The following is an 18052-nucleotide window of genomic DNA, read 5'->3' as shown; positions in this document are numbered from 1 at the left end:
AATGCACTTAAGAGTATATGGTATGCGTTATCATGGAACAGCTATTAGGACTTGGTTCCGCAAGCTGCAAACGGGCTCAGCTCATGCCAGAGCACCATCTCACACGATTCCAAGCACTCTGCCTTCAGGATTGTCAAGGCCTGCCATAGGAGTGACTGATAGGAATCTGTGTGTCCATTTTAGGGTTAGATATAGGTATACTATATCTACAGCAAAGGGTGATTACACCACCTTGCCCCAGCTGTCGTGCAGCCAGTTGTGTCAGATTTAGATGGCCAGCCAGGGGTGGCATAATACATGCTGCAGCCCCTGGTAGGCCCTGGGTATACCTATGCCCTGAGTTACAGGGTCTGATAAGGTGGCCCAGTACCAATTGGATATGTACCTAAGGTACATGGAATCCATTTTACAGAGAGAGCAGTAGGCCTGGGGTCTTGATTGGCAGGGTCCCAGGCCAACTAAGTTGGAAAACCAGCAAAGCACCAGGCAAAAAGTTGGGGGCAACCATAGTCAGGTATCCACCTTCCTACACCCCCCCCCCCCCAAACGAAAGGAGATAAGGCTATCCTTGACCAGGTAAGCCTATATTGCCTGAGTGGCCATATGAGGTGGTACATGCACTGGCATGGTTACCCCCTGTATCATGGTCCACTAAGCAATCCCTCACCCTAAGGGTATCTGAGGGTCTCCACCATAGGGAATCACTACCTGTGGGGTGTTTTGGCAAAGAAAAAGGCTGGTGCTGGGATGGAGTACTGAAGTGAGGCTCCACTACTTTTGGGCTCAACTTCCTCCAATCACTACTCACCAAATCTGCCTTTCTTTCCATGACTGAGTTGCTATGAGCTCTCAGGGTCAACCTCTGGCTACCTAAAGCTGGAGGCTGAGTCCCTCTGTTTGGCTTACTGGAGGGACAGGTCAGGTTTGGGGTTTTTAGGCCCCAGGTTTGGCTGTGCCCAACAGTGTCCAGCTGTGGGAGTTCCCTAACTACTTTTAAGGGGGATCCCTCAGGAGTCTGTTTTATTTTCACTTGGCTAGGTCTACTAGCTTCAGTGATCCTAATCTGTTGATTGGGGAGTTCTTTTGGACAGGGGGCCCTTTGGGGTCCACCACTGGCCTCCCTGACCTCTACAGCCCTGGGCTGACTGAGGCAGGGTAGAGAGGGGCAGGTTACCTGCTCCAGACTGGGTCCCACCTGGGAAGGTTCCACTGTCATCAGGGGCTCTGCCAGGCTAGGCCTGACTACCTCTGGGGCAGTTACTTCACCATGGGTAGAGTCTGTTCCCTGAGGAGGCTGGCTCTCACCTAGTGTCTGGGAGGGGGAAGACTTTTCTCCCTCCTCAATGCTCTCTGTTTGGGTGGAGTGATCCATTGTTTCAGGCTTCACAACCCCACTATCTGTTTGAGTGGAGGCTGAGACCATTACAGCCTTACCAACCTTTTCAGGAAGGCACTCAGTTTGTGTTTGGGCTGTGACTGTCACAGCCCTCCTATCCTGTTCAGGAAAGTCTGTCTGAGCCTGGGCAGTGGCTACCACTGCTCTTCCAACCTTTTCAGGGAGGAATGGTGCTTGGGCTGGGGCTGTAGCTATTACTGCCCCACTAACCTTTCTGGGTAGGCCTATCATCCTGGAGTGGGTTTCTTGCTCCACCTCAGCCCATGCTGAGAGTTCCAGGTCATTCCCCAGTAAGCAATCTACAGGTAGGTTGTCTGTCACTGCCACTCTCATGGGCCCTGTGACATTACCCCAGCTGAGCTCGACTACTGCCATGGGATGCCTTCTTTTCACTCCATGAACGTCTGTCACCTGATAAATGAAACCAGGGGTCAGTTGAGCAGAAGGGACCAGATGGTAAATCACCATGGTGATGCTGGCCCCTGTGTCTCTGTATGCCTCAACTTTCTGACCATTGATAAAGGGCTCTTGTCTATACTTTCCCAAAATGTGGGAACCAGTAGTGAAGTTGGCAAACCCCATGCCAGTCTCACAGACAAGAGTGGTGTTAGGGGACCTGGCTAGCCCATAGTCCACCTGGTTTCCCAGAGTAATGCCCACTACATTCTTGGGGGCACTCACACCACCTGGGGGATTACCACTAGTGGTAACAGGAGGTCTGGGAGTATTACTTGGGGGTATGTTCTCCTTATTGTTGTTGGCCTTTGGGCAACTGCTGTCACTTTCGTAATGGCCTACCTGTTTGCAGGTATGACAATAAGGTTTCTTTTGGGTTTTGGGAGAAGTTTGGGACCCACCCTTTTCGGAGGAATTTTGGGGCCCTGTGGTTTGATCAGAAGATTTATTCCCACCCTTCTCTTGAGGCTTGGTTGATTCCTTCTTTTGGTCACCACCCTGGTTCTTAGGCCTAATCCTGGTTCTGACCCATTTGTCTGCCCTCTTACCCAATTCTTGTGGAGAGGTCAGATCAGAGTCTACCAGGTGCTGGTGTAATAACTGGTTCTGACAATTACTTAAGATTTGCTCTCTCATAATTAGATTGTACAATCCTTTAAAATCAGTAACCTTACTTCCCAGTAGCCAGCTTTCAAAAGCCTTAGTGGCACAATCAACAAAGTCAGCCCAATCCTGAGACTGAGTTTTCTGGGTGTCTCTGAACATCAACCTGTACTGTTCAGTGGTTAAACCAAACCCATCAACCAGTGTATTCTTCAGGACTTGGTAATTGTTAGCATCCTCAGCTCTAGTAGTGAGGAGCTTATCTCTACCTTTGCCTTCAAATGAGAGCCACAAGATAGCTGCCCACTGACTCTGGGGGACACACTGTACAGTGCAGGCCCTCTCCAAAGCAGTCATCCATTTGTGGATGTCATCCCCTTGTTTAAAGGGGGGCACTATCTTACTCAGGTGTCTAGTGTCTAAACTCCTGTCTTTTTCTCTTGGGAGAATGCTGCCACCAGTGAGATCTAACCCACTTAACTTTTGCTCTCTAGCAAAGGCAAGCCTCTCTTTGGCCAGGGCAAGTTCTTCCCTTTCAATCCTCAGATTGGCTTCCCTCATCTTAGCGTCATGCTCCCTTCTCTTAGGGGATGACATCCCTGTATGAGAAGAGGTCTGAGAGCCATTGGTTCGAATGGATCTGTTAGAGCCTCTGGATAGAGACCTAACTCGTCCATTCCCAATGTTAAGTCTGCCTGAGAGTGGCCCTGGGGGTCCCCCAAATCCATTCTCATGCCTACTTAAGTTGGTCCTAGTGAGTCTACTGACTTCTACCTGACCTTTGTCTGCCTCATCGTCTGATAACTCCTCTTCCTCCTCCTCCTCAGCATCATCTGCTGCCTGGAGGGGGTGGTCAGGGTTACTAAAGGGTCCCTCTAAGGGGGGCAGATTCCCATCTGGATGAGAAGGATCTGTGTTGGCAGGCCTCCTTGCATCATAAGTCTCTAAGAGACCAATCAGAAAAGGAATGGTAGGGTTAGAACCCTGTTTTAGCTTCCTGGATGTACAGATTTGTCTCATCTCCTGGAAGCTAAGAGCAGCATATCTGGAAGGGACCTGTGGAGGGTCCACAACCACAAGAGGGGTCTCTGAAGACTCTCTGTGGTTAGACATGCTTCTAGTGTGGTGTAAGTGATGCACCTACCTACACTTTTTGTTTGCCTACTGATCCCTTGCTAAGAGTTGTAGTCAGGGTGTGCTAGGCCCTGTTGAACTACAACAGCTGGTTCAGTAGAACTCAGAGTATTCTAAGCTAAGTTATATGTACCTTAAATACTTATGTGATCTTTCACAATGATATTCTTAGGATACGTGTGGTAAAACAACAGCAAGCTCAAATCCCAACCGCTGCTCACCAATGCGAGAAGTTGGCCTGATATATAATGTTCACTATTCTAGTGAGCACTTTGTATCAGTCCAAACAACCCTTATTGATGATTGGTTGTAAGTCAACCTTATAGACCAGCTATCCTAGTAGCATGGATACGAGCAGTCTTCGGGCTAAACTCTAGAGGGTGTGTTAAGCCAGCTGTTATACCATCACATATACCCCTTGAACACCAAGTGAAAGGACACCACACAAGTGTTATGAAAATAAACAGTATTTATTTAGATCACAACAGCCCTGTACTCTTTATGAGGACAGGGTACTAAGCACACAACAAAACTCTTACGAAAATACTTTAAGTTGCACAAGTTACACAAATGCCCGAGGGGCACGAAAAACCATATACTCTAAAAGTGGAATGTGAAATTACTAGTAGGTAAGTACTAATCTCATAGGGTTTGGAATCGCTAGGACTGGACTACTGAACCTTCAGATTACTAGCAGGAGGCCTAGGGGACTCGGGTGCAGAGTGTGCACTCTCACGCGGGATGCAGGACAAAGTCTATGGATACTAGTAAATGCAAAGTTAGTGATATCGGACGAATCCGACTAGGTAGAGCTGAAACGAAAAAGGATCTGGACCCTTGGATAGCAAGACTATGCTGGAGCACCGGAATGCAGAGTTTATTTATTTATTTATTTAATTTGTATAGCGCGTTATAACCACCGGGGTCTCTAAGCGCTGATTGTCCAGGTTACATAGTGGGGCTTGGCATTTTACTTGATCTTAGCAGTGCACCTAGTGGCTGCTCCATGCTTGCTTGAACAAAACAGTTTTTAACTTTTTTTCTGAAGGCTAACAAATTACATTCCTTCCTTAGTTCTGGGGCCAGTTTGTTCCACAGAGCTGGGAGTGTTTTAGAAAAAGCACGTCCCCCCACCGTGGCCAATTTAAACCGGGATTGGGATAAGAGAGTAGCATCTGATGAGCGCAAAGTCCTGCTCGGCGTATATAAAGATAGGCGGGATTTCAGATATCTTGGTGCATTCCCGTACAGCGCCTTGTGTACAATACACAGTCCTTTGAATACAACTCTGCCGAATCGGGAGCCAATGTAGCTCCTGCATCAGAGGGGACGAGTGGGCCGTCCTGGGTTTCTTGTAAATCAGCCTGGCTGCGTCATTCATAACCCCCTGTAACTTATCCAGCAGCCGCTGGGGTAGCCCTATATACAGAGAGTTTCCATAATCCAGCCTAGCCCAGGGGCTGCGGATGCATAGGTCTGGAAAGACGTCGGGAATCCTCGTTGCAGTCTATGGAGCCTGAAAGAAGAAGTTGCTGGCAGGCGACCAGTGAAGAGATTCGGATGGATCCAAGCCTGGATCGAAGATGGAAGACACCTGTAAGCAGAGGGGACCAAGTTCTGAATCACTAGCCAGTGATTAGATGGACACCAGGATGGCACCGGATGAAGTCACCTCGACCAGGTGAGTGGGCGACGCTGGGCTCTGCAGTCTCACGGACCAGGAGGCGTTGTCGGCGACCAGGATGGAGGTGCGAGCTGTCTCACGAAGGTCTCTGCTGTCGACGTCGCTGGACCCAGGATTGGGGCAACAAGTCTTGGCAAATGCAAGCCCACGCGGTGGACTCAAAATGGCGTCTGGAGTGGACCAGGAGGGTCCGGGGTGCTCCTCTTTTGGAGGGGAGCAAGAGCCAGTCTGGAGCAACCAGACCAGCGGTGTTGATGTCGTCGTTCGTCGTCAGGAAGGCTACAAGCCAGCGGGCTAGTAACCAGACAACGCGGTGAGCAGCAAAAAGCAGAAGGGCCCCACGCAGATAAGGTGGATGCTGGAGGGCTGAACTTCGGTGCTGGAGCTGCTCAGGGTTGGGGCTTCTCGGACCCCAAAGCACTCACTCGAGGATCCCTCGGCGGTCGTGCTGGGCAAACGTCGTGCAGTCTTGAAGATGGCGGTCCCTTGAGGTCTCGTCGCACCCACGGTTCTCAGCTGAGCTGACGATGTGGGTAGAGGTCAGAGGTGCCAGGGAAGCCGGGTCTCGTCGTGCTGGTCAGTCGGATTCCGGAGGAAGGACGTGCAGCAAACCGCAGTGTTCTTGGATGGTGCCTGCGGGTGCAGGGTGACTACTCCTTAGCCGCAAGGGAGAAATCTTGAGAAGAAGTCGAGAGTTCCTTTTGTAGAAAGTAGTTTCAGGATTCAAAGATGATCTAATTTGGAAGGGGGCCCGCTCCTAACTTTATACTAGGAAAAGGGGCTGGCAAGCGACTAGGTCCTGCCCATGGGTGGGACACCTCTCTCCCATGCCGGACTTTCCCCAGCTCAGGGGCTGGTGTGCCCCTGGAACTGGTTCTAGCCGGCAGATGCATAGTGAGCACCGGGGTGCCACTTGCAGTCACCTTCCTCTAAAGCCCTGCCTACCCAGGATAACAAAACCCTTTCTTGGATGGTGCTAGCACCGCCCCTGACAGAAAACCCTTTGTCCAAGCCTCCCTCGCTGGAAGGACTCCCAGCAGCAGGAGGTCAGACTTGTGTCTGTGGTGGCAGCATCCATTTTGTGATGCTGAGGCTTGAGTTAACTTTAACCGGGGTTCACAGTTACATACATGTCGTGTCCCTCTAGAAGGGTGGAATGCTAACCCCGTCGCCAGAATTGGCAAGGGGTTAGTATTCCAATTCGTATGACACCTTACTCGACATGTTTTGATAAAGCGATACCAGAGTTGGCATATAACTGCGAGGATTATAATGCACTTAAGAGTATATGGTATGCGTTATCATGGAACAGCTATTAGGACTCGGTTCCGCAAGCTGCAAGCGGGCTCAGCTCATGCCAGAGCACCATCTCACACGATTCCAAGCACTCTGCCTTCAGGATTGTCAAGGCCTGCCATAGGAGTGACTGATAGGAATCTGTGTGTCCATTTTAGGGTTAGATATAGGTATACTATATCTACAGCAAAGGGTGATTACACCACCTTGCCCCAGCTGTCGTGCAGCCAGTTGTGTCAGATTTAGATGGCCAGCCAGGGGTGGCATAATACATGCTGCAGCCCCTGGTAGGCCCTGGGTATACCTATGCCCTGAGTTACAGGGTCTGATAAGGTGGCCCAGTACCAATTGGATATGTACCCAAGGTACATGGAATCCATTTTACAGAGAGAGCAGTAGGCCTGGGATCCTGATTGGCAGGGTCCCAGGCCAACTAAGTCGGAAAACCAGCAAAACACCAGGCAAAAAGTTGGGGGTAACCTTAGTCAGGTATCCACCTTCCTACAACCGAAACCAGGAAGACAGTCACCCAGGCCCTCGTCACCAGCCGAGTGGACTGCGGGAACGCCCTTTACGCTGGAACCACGGCCAAACTACAGAAAAGACTCCAGCGCATATAGAACGCCTCCGCACGACTCATCCTGGACATCCCCTGCCACAACCACATCTCCGCCCACCTGAGAGACCTGCACTGACTCCCCGTCAGCAAAAGAATCACGTTCAGACTCCTCACCCACGCACACAAGGCTCTCCACGACCTAGGCCCCAAGTACTTCAACAACCGCCTCGCTTTCTACACGCCCACCCGCCAGCTGCGATCGACCAGCCTCGCCCTCGCCACCGTCCCACGCATTTGCAGAGCCACCGCCGGAGGCAGATCCTTCTCCTACCTGGCGGCCAAGACATGGAATTCCCTCCCCATCCACCTACGGCTGACCCAGGACAATATCTCCTTCAGGAAGCAACTCAAGACCTGGCTTTTCGGACAGTAGCCGTCCCCTCCCCTCCCAGCGCCTTGAAACCCTCACAGTGAGTATCGCGCTATATAAATCTGATTGATTGATTGATTGATTTGTTGCAGTACCACATGGCGGTGGTGTTGTCTATGAACACCTGCACTACTCTTCCCCAAACAGAGGAAAGGAATGCCTTTAGGGCAAGACGTATCGCCCGGAGCTCCAGGAGGTTGATGTGGAGCCCGAACTCTGCCGGAGACCAGAGGGCTCTGATCTCTGCCTCTTCCATGTGGCCGCCCCACCCCAGAAAAGATGCTTATGTCACCACTGTGTATTCTGGTTGGGGAAGGGAGAGGGATCTGCCGCTGACCCAATCCTGGTTTGTTAGCTGCAATTGGTGTGCATTGCCCTCCGAGATCTGGATGCAATCAGACAGATTCCCATGATGCTGCGGCTACTGGAACTTCAGGTCCCACTGCAGAGTATGAATATGCCACCTTGCATGATCTACCGGCAGGATGCAGGAGGCCATGAGGCCCACCAGCCTCAGGGTAATTCTGACCGAAATCAGAGTTAGAGGCTGAAATATTGGAATCAGAGCCTGAATATCCCGGACTCGCTGTTCAGGAGGATAAGCCAGAAACTGGGTCGTGTCCAGAACCTCTACGGTGAGGAGGAGCTTCTGAGAGGGAATCGGGTGCGACTTAGGCACGTTTATAGTAAACCCCAGCGAGTGCAGGAGATCCGCCTTAGTCTGGAGTTGGGACACGACTGCCTGGAGCGAGCACGCCTGCAACAGCCAGTCGTCGTGACAGGGGAAGACTGGAACCCCTGATCTGCGCGGATGAGCTGCGACCACCGCAATCACTTTCATGAACACCTTAGAGGTGCTGGTAAGGCCAAAGGGGAGCACGGTAAACTGAAAATGCTTGTGACCTACCGTGAACCGGTGGGCCGACAGGACGGGGATGTTAAAGTAAGCATCCTGCATGTCCAAGGCTACCAACCAGTCTCCAGAGTTGAGGGCAGACAGGACCCGAGCTAGCGTCACCATTTTGAACTTCTCCTTCCGGAGGAAGCGGTTGACGTTCTTGGGACCCAGAGGGTTTGGAGGGTGCTGCACGGGGAAGGGTGGATGGACTGGCCCGCTTTTTAGCCCCCAGACCCACGATGGTGGGTCGCATGGACCCGACCTCGCAGGGGCTGAGTAGAGTGCGCTGGCCTGTGGCTCTGGGTGAACGTGGCGGGCTACCCCTTCCATAGCCGCGAAAGGCAGACTGTGCAGGATGGGTGGTGGAGAGGCCCAAGGACTTGGCTGTAGCCCCAGAGTCCTTGAGGCGCTCTAGTGTACTATCTGCCTTGTCGCTGAATAGGCGTCGACCTTTGAAGGGCCTGTCCATCAGGGTACTTTCCATCTCCGGAGAAACCAGTCGACCTTAGCCAGGCGTGGCGTCGAAGGGCTACAGACGTTGAAATCGTTCTGCCTAGCGAGTCGGCGGTATCCAGTCCACAACAAATCGTAAACTTTGCTGCGTCTCTCCCCTCGGCGACAGCACAAGAGAGCAATGCCAGGGCCACCTCCGGACACTGAGGCAGCACCTGCGCCACTGTATCCTACACGGAGTGGGTGTAACAGCGTTTACGGACCTCACGCCCAAGCTGGAGGAAAAAAATATCTTCCTAAGATGGTCCAGCTTTTTGAATTCCCTATTACATGATGCAGTAAGGAAGGCGCTTCCTTTGGAGGCAGAGGCTTGGATCACCAAGCTCTCAGGGTGGGGTGTTGGGAGAGGAAAATTGGGTTGCCCGGGGGGCGGGCGGTGGCGTTGGGTAGTCATCCTAACCACTGGAGCCCCAGTGTTGGGCCTGCGCCTGGTGCCCAAAGGACGTCTGATGGCTTTGTTGAACAGCAGCAGGGGCTCCGAAGAGCTCGCTGCAGGCTGAAGCACCTCTGTCAGGAGGTTAGTCCTGACTCCCACCCTAGGTAGCTCGAGGTTGAGAGCCTCGTCGCCCTATGCAACACCACTGCGTAAGATGATCCCTCCTCCATAGCCACAGTAGGAGGAGACAACATGCCAAGGTCTGGAGAGGTATCCAGACCACTTGCATCCTCCTACTCCTCTTTCCAGTCCTGAGCATATCCCTACCGGTCAGTTAGAGGGTCTCCAGACCCCTCCCAGTCCTCCTCACTCTCCTCTGGTTGCCTATCTGCCTGAAAAGAACAAGGGTAGAACAGGAGAACAAAAGTAGCCATTGGCGTCGGCCGATGTTGGTCCGGCTACATGTCCAAGTCAGTGTGGAGGTAGGGGTCGATGCTGGTTGCGGAAACAACTGGAGTCGTTAGCAGATGTGGTGCTGGTGGATTCGGCGCCGGGGGAGGTGTTATGAGGTTGACCGGCGTCGATCTGGATCCAGGCCTGGATCCTAGGGGACCCTGCGGTGCTGGGGGTCAAAGCCGCCAGCGTCGAAGGCCCAGGGCCACCAGCCGAGTCTGTGGGGCCCGAAGCCACGCCAGCAGAGTCGGGCTGCCCAAAGATGGTACACATCACTTCGTAAAAAGCTCGAAGCTGGGCAGGTGTCGCTCCGGGTCCCGGGAAGGGAGGGAAGCTCGGAGCCAACTCTTCGCGCTCCGCAAATAAGAGCCACGGGAGGAGCAACACAAGCATCTCTTGTCGCGTCAGCTGACGGACAGGGAGAAGTCGAAGAGCGAAGGTCCTTCTTCGACTTATTCTTGTGCTTAGACTTTCCCGAGGAGTGCGAAGTCTTCAAAGTAGAGTGGTGATGGTGGCTCCGCGACCGGTTCCTCAACCTCCCGAGCGACCTGGAACCCGAACAGAGCGGACTGCCGGGCCTCGAGAAGCTTTCAGGACCGCTGCCGCAAAGACTTTGGATTCATGGTCTTGCAGTCGGAACATGACTTGGGGTTGTGGTCCTGATCCAAGCACCATAGGCACATGCGGTGCAGATCCGTCACAGACATCAGCTTTCGGTAGGACCCGCAAGTCTTGAAACCGAGCATCCCTCGTGCACCAGGAGTCGATCGACTCAAAAATGGTGTTGACTCAAAGATTCAGTCAAAAAGTGACTGGAGGTACTGCTCTCTCTGGATCTGCCCTGGCTGGCGCAGATAAAGAAAGAACAGACGTCAGCGCACGAGGGCGGCGTGTAAGTCGCTGCCGCGACGTCATCTCGGAGACCACGAAGCCAATGTCAAACGTGGAGCCGACAGACGACACCTTTCGACGCGCAGGGGTAATGCGGACGTAAAATTCTCCGGATCCAGTCGGACGTCTGGGGTAATTCTAAGGTAAGGAATCTATAACTAACCTATGTTTCTTACAGACATAGTTACCGAAGGTAAGTAACTTTTTCTTCGGCATCAAGACATTCGACATCATACAGTCTGACGGCTGGGGGTAATTCTAAGGTAAGGAATCTATAACTAACTGTTACTTCAGATCATGCCCTCATCTGATGTCTATGCCTGACTAAACGAAGGTTTCATCTTTTTTTCTGACCATGAAGCAAGATTAAATAAGGTCTTCGACACTGCTGAGGTGCTGACAGCACATGTCCTTCTCCTATGTTTGGCCAAGGGCCCACCTCCAGGTAAATGTTAGGTGGCTCTTGAAGGTACTTTACCTTTGAGGAGATTTTCTGGTGAGCCCAGAAAGGTTTCATTGGACCTCTACCGACAAAACGGGTACTATTCAAGATGTGGAATCTAGTTGGCCAAGAATATAAAGCACTCCAATATTTGAATTGCCACAGGAAGGACATTTTCACAAAAAGTGAAAACATGGTGACAGGCCCAATAGAAAGTTCAAATCCTGAAAGTGTGAAACATGGAAGGAAATACATTAATATGCTGAACGAAGTATATCTATTAGTCAAACAGTGTTTTTGTAGGCAAAGCCCAGTCTTTAGTCAGAGAAGTAAAAATAGCTTAAAGCCATTATAGAAGTCAACCTGGCTCTTTAAAGACCTAGTGCTACTTTTGAATATACATCATGATTGAAATCTCAATATTAGCTAACCTTGTTTCTAAAAAGATATACAACAATGTACATTGGTCTAAAGGCTTTAAGAAATGAGTTTAACCACTATTAGAAGAACAAAAGTTATAATGTGCATCGGATAGGTATATATGTACATAAGAAACCCTGTAGTCCAAACTGTTTCTGGGAGCTATGTGATAACATTGAATGCCATATCCAACAAAACCCTTACCACTACCCCTTAACCACAGGCTTCTTTTTTGTTTGGCGGGGAAGATGAAGGGAAGCACACACCCATTTACTCCCCCTACCATGAAAGGTATGCATGTCATATTAGGACACTCTTGTACTCCTACCCTCAAAAAACGGTGGTCGGGATTTTTTTTGTGGCAATAGTAGTAGTAGAAATGACTTTATTTGATTTTATTTAAATCATAAAAAGTGCGGCATAACCGCTAATACATGTAAAATTCATGAGCATAGTTCAGATTAATTGATTAATTCTCGTTAAATGTATAATAAAAGCTTTTTAAAGAGTACTATTGATTCATTCAGTCTTTTAATAGCGAGTCTTGCTATAAAATACATAGTTCTTGTGTAGGCTGCAGACTGATTAACTGCACTTCATCACCTTGCTTGCCTTGCCGGTTCAAGTTCTCGGCCTCTTTTTTCTAGTTCATTTGCAGCTAAACTCAAACACTTTATTGTTTTACATGCCAATTGTGCTGTCGAGCCTCCTAACCATTTTTTTTCGGCAGATCTACAAGTCCTTATTTGTTCTCTTTTCATTATTGGCCGCAAAAGTTATTTCCGTATGGATAATAATGCCGGATAAATACAAAGTAGGTGGAGCAATGATGCATCTCTTGTCCACAAAGGTGGCACTCCATTGAAATTAAAAACTGTGCTTTTCCAGCAAGCGTGGAGCGGCCTTTAATTGTAACCAGATGTCTCCTTTATATTGCCTAGCGGACCCTGACAAAGCGCTTAGAGACCTCTGGGTTATAGTGAGCTATATAAATCAAATCAAATAAAAATAAAAAATAAATAAACATCAGCTCTGTTGGCATTATGCCATTCCGGAATATTCTTGGGCCAGAGGTATTCAATGCTCATGCAATGTGGACACCCTAGATATACCATAATTTAAAAACAATGATATGCAGAATATATTCTGGCACAGTCAATGAATTTGCATACGAGTTCAGACTTTCTGGGTGAAGTTGCGGCACACTTTATCATGCACTATAGTTTTCTATTAAACATACACGTTTAAGTACGAAGGCAGGCGATATTAAGATGAGTCAGTCCAACAAAAGGGTGGTGAATAAAAGCAATTCAATGGTGCAAGGTGACAAGTGGGAAAAAAAACAGCATTTTCTAATGCAGCTCTTACCCATTCAATAAACCAGGGTAAGTTGTCTTTCACCCAGGCTATCTGATAAGAACATTTATCAGACACATAAGTAGCTGCCTCTAATATCTTCACCCATGTCAGTTGCAAGTTTGGACCAACAGCTTTTGCCACTTCGGAATAGTAAAATGGGACGTTTTCTTCTAAATAACTGAAAAAGAGGGAAGAAAATCCCATCATTTTACGTTAAATTGCAATAAACAGACCAAATGTTGAAAGATTTGCAGTTTTCCAAAAACAGAAATAAAACATATAAAAAGAGATTCCCATTACCGCTCTTTGCATCCCACTTTTAGTGCTCTACACAAATGACTACTCACCAGTAGGGCGACAGTGAGCAAAAGAACAATGGATTACACCTAGATCTGTGACTAGGGGTGAGTGGTTGAAAAGTTACAGCACTCCGCTCATCATCTTGTTCCGTTTGCTACTCCCGACATTCAACATTTTCCCTTCAAGCTGCAAAAGCTCCCCTACCATCATCTTAGCCAATTTCCTTATTGTTCCTTTCTTTATGAGATACCCTCACCTGTATTAACCACATCGCTGTTGTGGTTATTTTTCCCCTGTGCTGGAAATTGCATTTTGGCCCTATTTATGACAAGCTCGTCATCAGCACAGCTCAACTGTGCCTCATGACGAGCTGAGCTCGTCATGAGCATGGAAGGGGTTAAACACCAGAAATTTTTGACTTTTGGATTAGTTCAGTCTGTGATATTTTCCACATGGCTTAGAAAAAAACCCCAAAAAAACCACACAAAACAAAATTTTAAAAAGAAAGAGAAAAAAACTGCTGTGGATGAAGCACCCATGAAGGGCAGGAAAAAAGTGAAAATTAGCAGGTACTTTTGATTCCTTATTTGGGATGTCACCAACATTGACGAAAGTCCACACCCCAATGCCACATGCTATCTCGATTTCAATACGATGCGAATGTTTGGGATAATAAGAAAGGAATGACTGAATCATAAATCTGTGAACTGTACCCAGTTATGATAAATCTGGTGAAAAAAAGGAACGATTATTTAATCAACATTAGTGTGCACCACGAGGACACACTAATTGTTTGAAGTACGCTTCAACAAAGCTCACATGATTCCAGGCAGAAAGGATTTATCTTGTGTGTACACACAAACAGTACCATGGCGCCCTAAGGATCTCCACCAAATCAGACAGTATCATGCTTTCCCCCTCAAGACACCTGAAGTATTTGATGCATAGAATAGTTATCTATTAAAGTTTCCACATGGCTATACAGTTTTGCCATAGAAGACCATGTGCCTTGAGCTGAATGGTCTCCCTCCCAAAAGGGCGACTGAGAAGCATGCTTGACCAGAGGGCAACATAGCCACAGAAACTTTTCCTGGACCCAAACAATATGATCTGGGCATTGGGCAAAAGGAATTCCACACTCTTGACACAGTGTGTGCCAAGCCTATTAGTAAGTGGCTATATTTCCCCATATTCATATGATTTTAAAAAAGGGGATAGATTGGGGATAAGTGCAAGTAGTTAGAAATTATTGACTCTTTTGAACAACGTTTTGTTTAAAAAAAATAGTGTTCTGGGATCTCACACGTACACAGATATACTACTGTCTATGAATTCACAGAGAATCCCAAGACCAGGATTATTTTCTTCTGATGGATACTTCTTCCTGCATATGCTTCACTTTATGAATGAGTATTAAAGAATTGTTCTCAGGAGGTGGGATTGAGTAGTAGGAAGTCATGCCATGCAACATTAGCAGTGGCTGAGTGAGAGCTGAAGAAGCAGCAGCCCTTGCAAATTTGGTTTGAAAGCCAACCGGAGGGTCTTTCTGGGACAATTCATAAAAGTGGATTGAAGCTCTTGGTCACTGATTTGCTCTTCTTGGCTCCATCGAATCTCACAAACAGCTGTTTATTATCAACTTCATCCTGTCTTGTGCAGTCAATGTAGTAAGATACAGCAAGCCTGGGGTCCAGCCTAGGCAGTTGCTGCTCTTCCATGTCTGGATGAGAAGGAAGAAAGAAGGATGCAAGAGTGATAGACTAGACCAGGTGGTAGACAGACACAACCTTTGGTCATGTTACCCGTTTACCTGGATAGAACACAGCGAAAGATAGTAGGGCCAAATAGCTTGTAATTCGCTAAACCCAAAGGGCAAAGGATAGTGGGTTGTCTTGAAAATGTTCAAGGTGGCCTGCCGAACGGGTTCAATCTGGGGAAGGTTGCAGATCCAGTAGGGAATGGTTGAGTCACCTTTTATTTTACAAATGAAATAGGATCATATGACAAGGAAGAGACTTTTCCCACCTATAGCCTTTCTTGTGTTTTTTGCTAGAAGAAACACAAGGGATAACAGCCTGTGTGAGCACTTATCTGAAGGAGGGGGATGAGGACTGCTTCAGGGTGCCTTGCAGGTCCTATGCAGAAAGACTTGATTCCAGCTCTCTTCGGGTGCATCAAAGAGCAGGACTTGCAGACAAATCCACTAGAGGATTCGTTTTTTGTTTTTTTTTGCATAATGGAGCGTGGTCATAAAAGAACTGCTATACATTGAAAAGTCAAAACAAATTTGGTTCAGTACCAGAAGGTATGCCTCAGCATGACATCACAAGAATTTTTCAGAGGAGGAAACAAAACTCTGGAAGAAAGTGAGTTTAATTAGGCAACACTAACCTGTATCCTTCTGCAGAGTAGTGAGAAACTTTACTCCAAGCTTGCTGAGAAACAGACAGTATGCCAGAATTTCGCAGGACAAGAGCAGAGGAGGAGGCTAAAATGAAATGTTTGCAAATTAAAATATAGGTGTCTGACCGGGGGAAGAATATATATTAAAAGACAATCACTGTAACTGCAATGATAGGTTATTATATAAAGACGGAGGAGCAAGGAATTTTGCATACAATAAAAATAGCATTGCCGTATACAATTTATAAAAAAGTTGTAACTTTGGCAGTTAAGGAAAATTATTTACTTTGTAACCTAATTAGCTATCATGAGCGCCTTCATTAAATGTATAAACAATCCAAAAGTTGTATTTGTGTCAGGGAATGCAGAACATGTTCTATAAAAGGGAAAAGTTTTTCAAAAACCTTTCCTATGCCTGAGAATATGGTTTTGCTCATTGTTTTCACTACAACCACTATTATTGATTGTAAAAGCAACTGTGATGTTTAGTAACTTTTTGCCACTGTTGGAAACATACCATTATATTAAAAATATAAAGTATTGCACAGGTAGGTTTTTTTTTTTTAAGATGGAGAACCAGGAATAGAAGTTACTAAGTGCAACACAATTTTCTTACATGGAAATTTCCTGCCCTCTGACAAAACAGTACAGTTAATGCTATACATCATTTAGTAGAGCACATCTCTGTAATGCTCTTATCCAAATTGATAGAGCAATATTAGAGTAGAAGAACAATATTACTTACCTGTAATCTGTGGTTCTCCAGTATTGGTGTCTTTCATAGATTCACATGCCTGAATAATTTCCCGTCGTCAGAGAGGGAGTCCCACGGTACATAAAAAAGCAATAATATGCCATAATAACATAGAAAAAAACCTGGTAATAACCAACCAGGAAGTAAAGTAGCCTAAGCTACAGGAGAAAAAACTTCAACACTCATGACTATCCTAGTCATTTTGTATAGCCCAAACTGCAGGCAATCAGACGACCGCACCCACCAGAATGTTCTCCCCAGAGGCTCAGGCTCTCAGATTTTCTCGCAAGGAGTGATGGTAAACCAATCTAGCATATGAGCCTCTGAGGGGAGGTGGGCGGGTTGCATGTGAATCTATGAAAGACACCAATACTGGAGAACCACAGATAACAGGTAAGTAACTATTGTTCTTCTCCAGTATTTGGGGTGCCTTTCATAGATTCACATGCCTGAATCAGAGTAGATCGCAGTATATATCCATGCTTGGAAGACGCTATTTGTAGCATAAGTCTGTACATATGAAAAAACACATGATCATATAATAAAATGTCTCATTTCTAAAAGCATGAAATTTGCAATTACATGAGAATGTACATAATAAGCATAAATAGGCGTCTGCTGGACCAGGTTGCTGCTCTGCAGATCTGTTGCAGAGGAACTCCAGCGAAAAAAGAGCAGTTGAGGAAGACACGGCTCTTGTAGAGTGCGCCCTTGGAGTTGCTTGTAAAGGTCTTCCTGCTTGTATATGGCAAAAGTCAATAGCCGCAGAGATCCATCTAGCTATTGTTTGTTTAGACACTGCATGTCCTTGTCGAATTTTTCCATAAGCGACAAACAATTGATCAGATTTGCGTATTGCAGAGGCCCTTTGCAAATAGAACTTTAAACACCTCTTGATGTCAAGTGTATGCAATGCCCTTTCCACAGGGGATTGCGGGTTAGGAAAAAATGTTCTTAAGAGGACTGGTTTGTTCAGGTGAAAGTCTGAAGGCATACATTTTGGGTTTGTGCGGAGCACTACTGAATGAGACGTGAACTTTAAGAAAGGTGGATGGACAGTGAAAGCCTGGACATCACTGACTTCTTGATGAAGTCAAAGCTAACAAAAAAGACACTATCCATGTAAGAAATTTTAAATCCACTCTGTGAATTGGTTCAAAAGGGTGGCGCCTGAGCTGCGCTAACACTATATTGAGATGCCATGATGGAGGTGGATGACGTACCAGAGGAAACATTCTGAAAATTCCTTTAAAGAACTGCTGCATTATTCTTGAAGAGTAAAGCGAAGTGGACCCATCCTGACGATACCTTGAAATGGCTGCCAGGAAACCCTTTAGTGTTGCGTGCGATAAACCTGATCTTGCCAGGTGTAAGAAAAAAGGCAATATCTGATCCGGCCTTGCTTGGAAAGGATGAATCCCAGCCGAGTGACACCAGATACAGAATATTTTCCATTTAAGTCTGTATGTCTTTATTGTAGCAGGTGCTCTTGCTTTTGCTAGTACCTCCTTACAATCTGCAGGGATATTCAGATGGGCGAATTCAAGGTACTCAGGCTCCAAGCCGCTAATTTCAGAGAAGCTGGGTCTGGATGGTAAATCTGACCATCCTGAATGGAGAGGAGATTCGGTAGTGGTCGAAACTGAATTGGTTCGCACTCCGATAGAAGAAGGAGCTCGGTGAAC

At 47.4% G+C, this 18052-nt stretch overlaps 1 protein-coding gene across 1 annotated transcript in view; it reads right to left on the bottom strand.

Annotated features, from left to right (window-relative positions):
- Positions 1-18052, bottom strand: part of TMEM214 (transmembrane protein 214) — a 357109-nt gene that overhangs the window by 45862 nt on the left and 293195 nt on the right. The window contains exons 14-15 of the mRNA XM_086928122.1: positions 15602-15698; positions 12920-13088 (exon numbers count right to left, since the gene is read on the bottom strand). Coding sequence (XP_086784248.1) covers positions 12920-13088; positions 15602-15698 — 266 coding nt within the window. The remainder of the gene's footprint in view (positions 1-12919; positions 13089-15601; positions 15699-18052) is intronic.

Source organism: Lissotriton vulgaris, chromosome 6 (assembly GCF_964263255.1).
Source record: "Lissotriton vulgaris chromosome 6, aLisVul1.2, whole genome shotgun sequence".
NCBI lineage: Eukaryota > Metazoa > Chordata > Amphibia > Caudata > Salamandridae > Lissotriton > Lissotriton vulgaris.
Note: the sequence above shows the minus strand (reverse complement) of the source record. Positions and strands in the feature narration are given on the sequence as shown.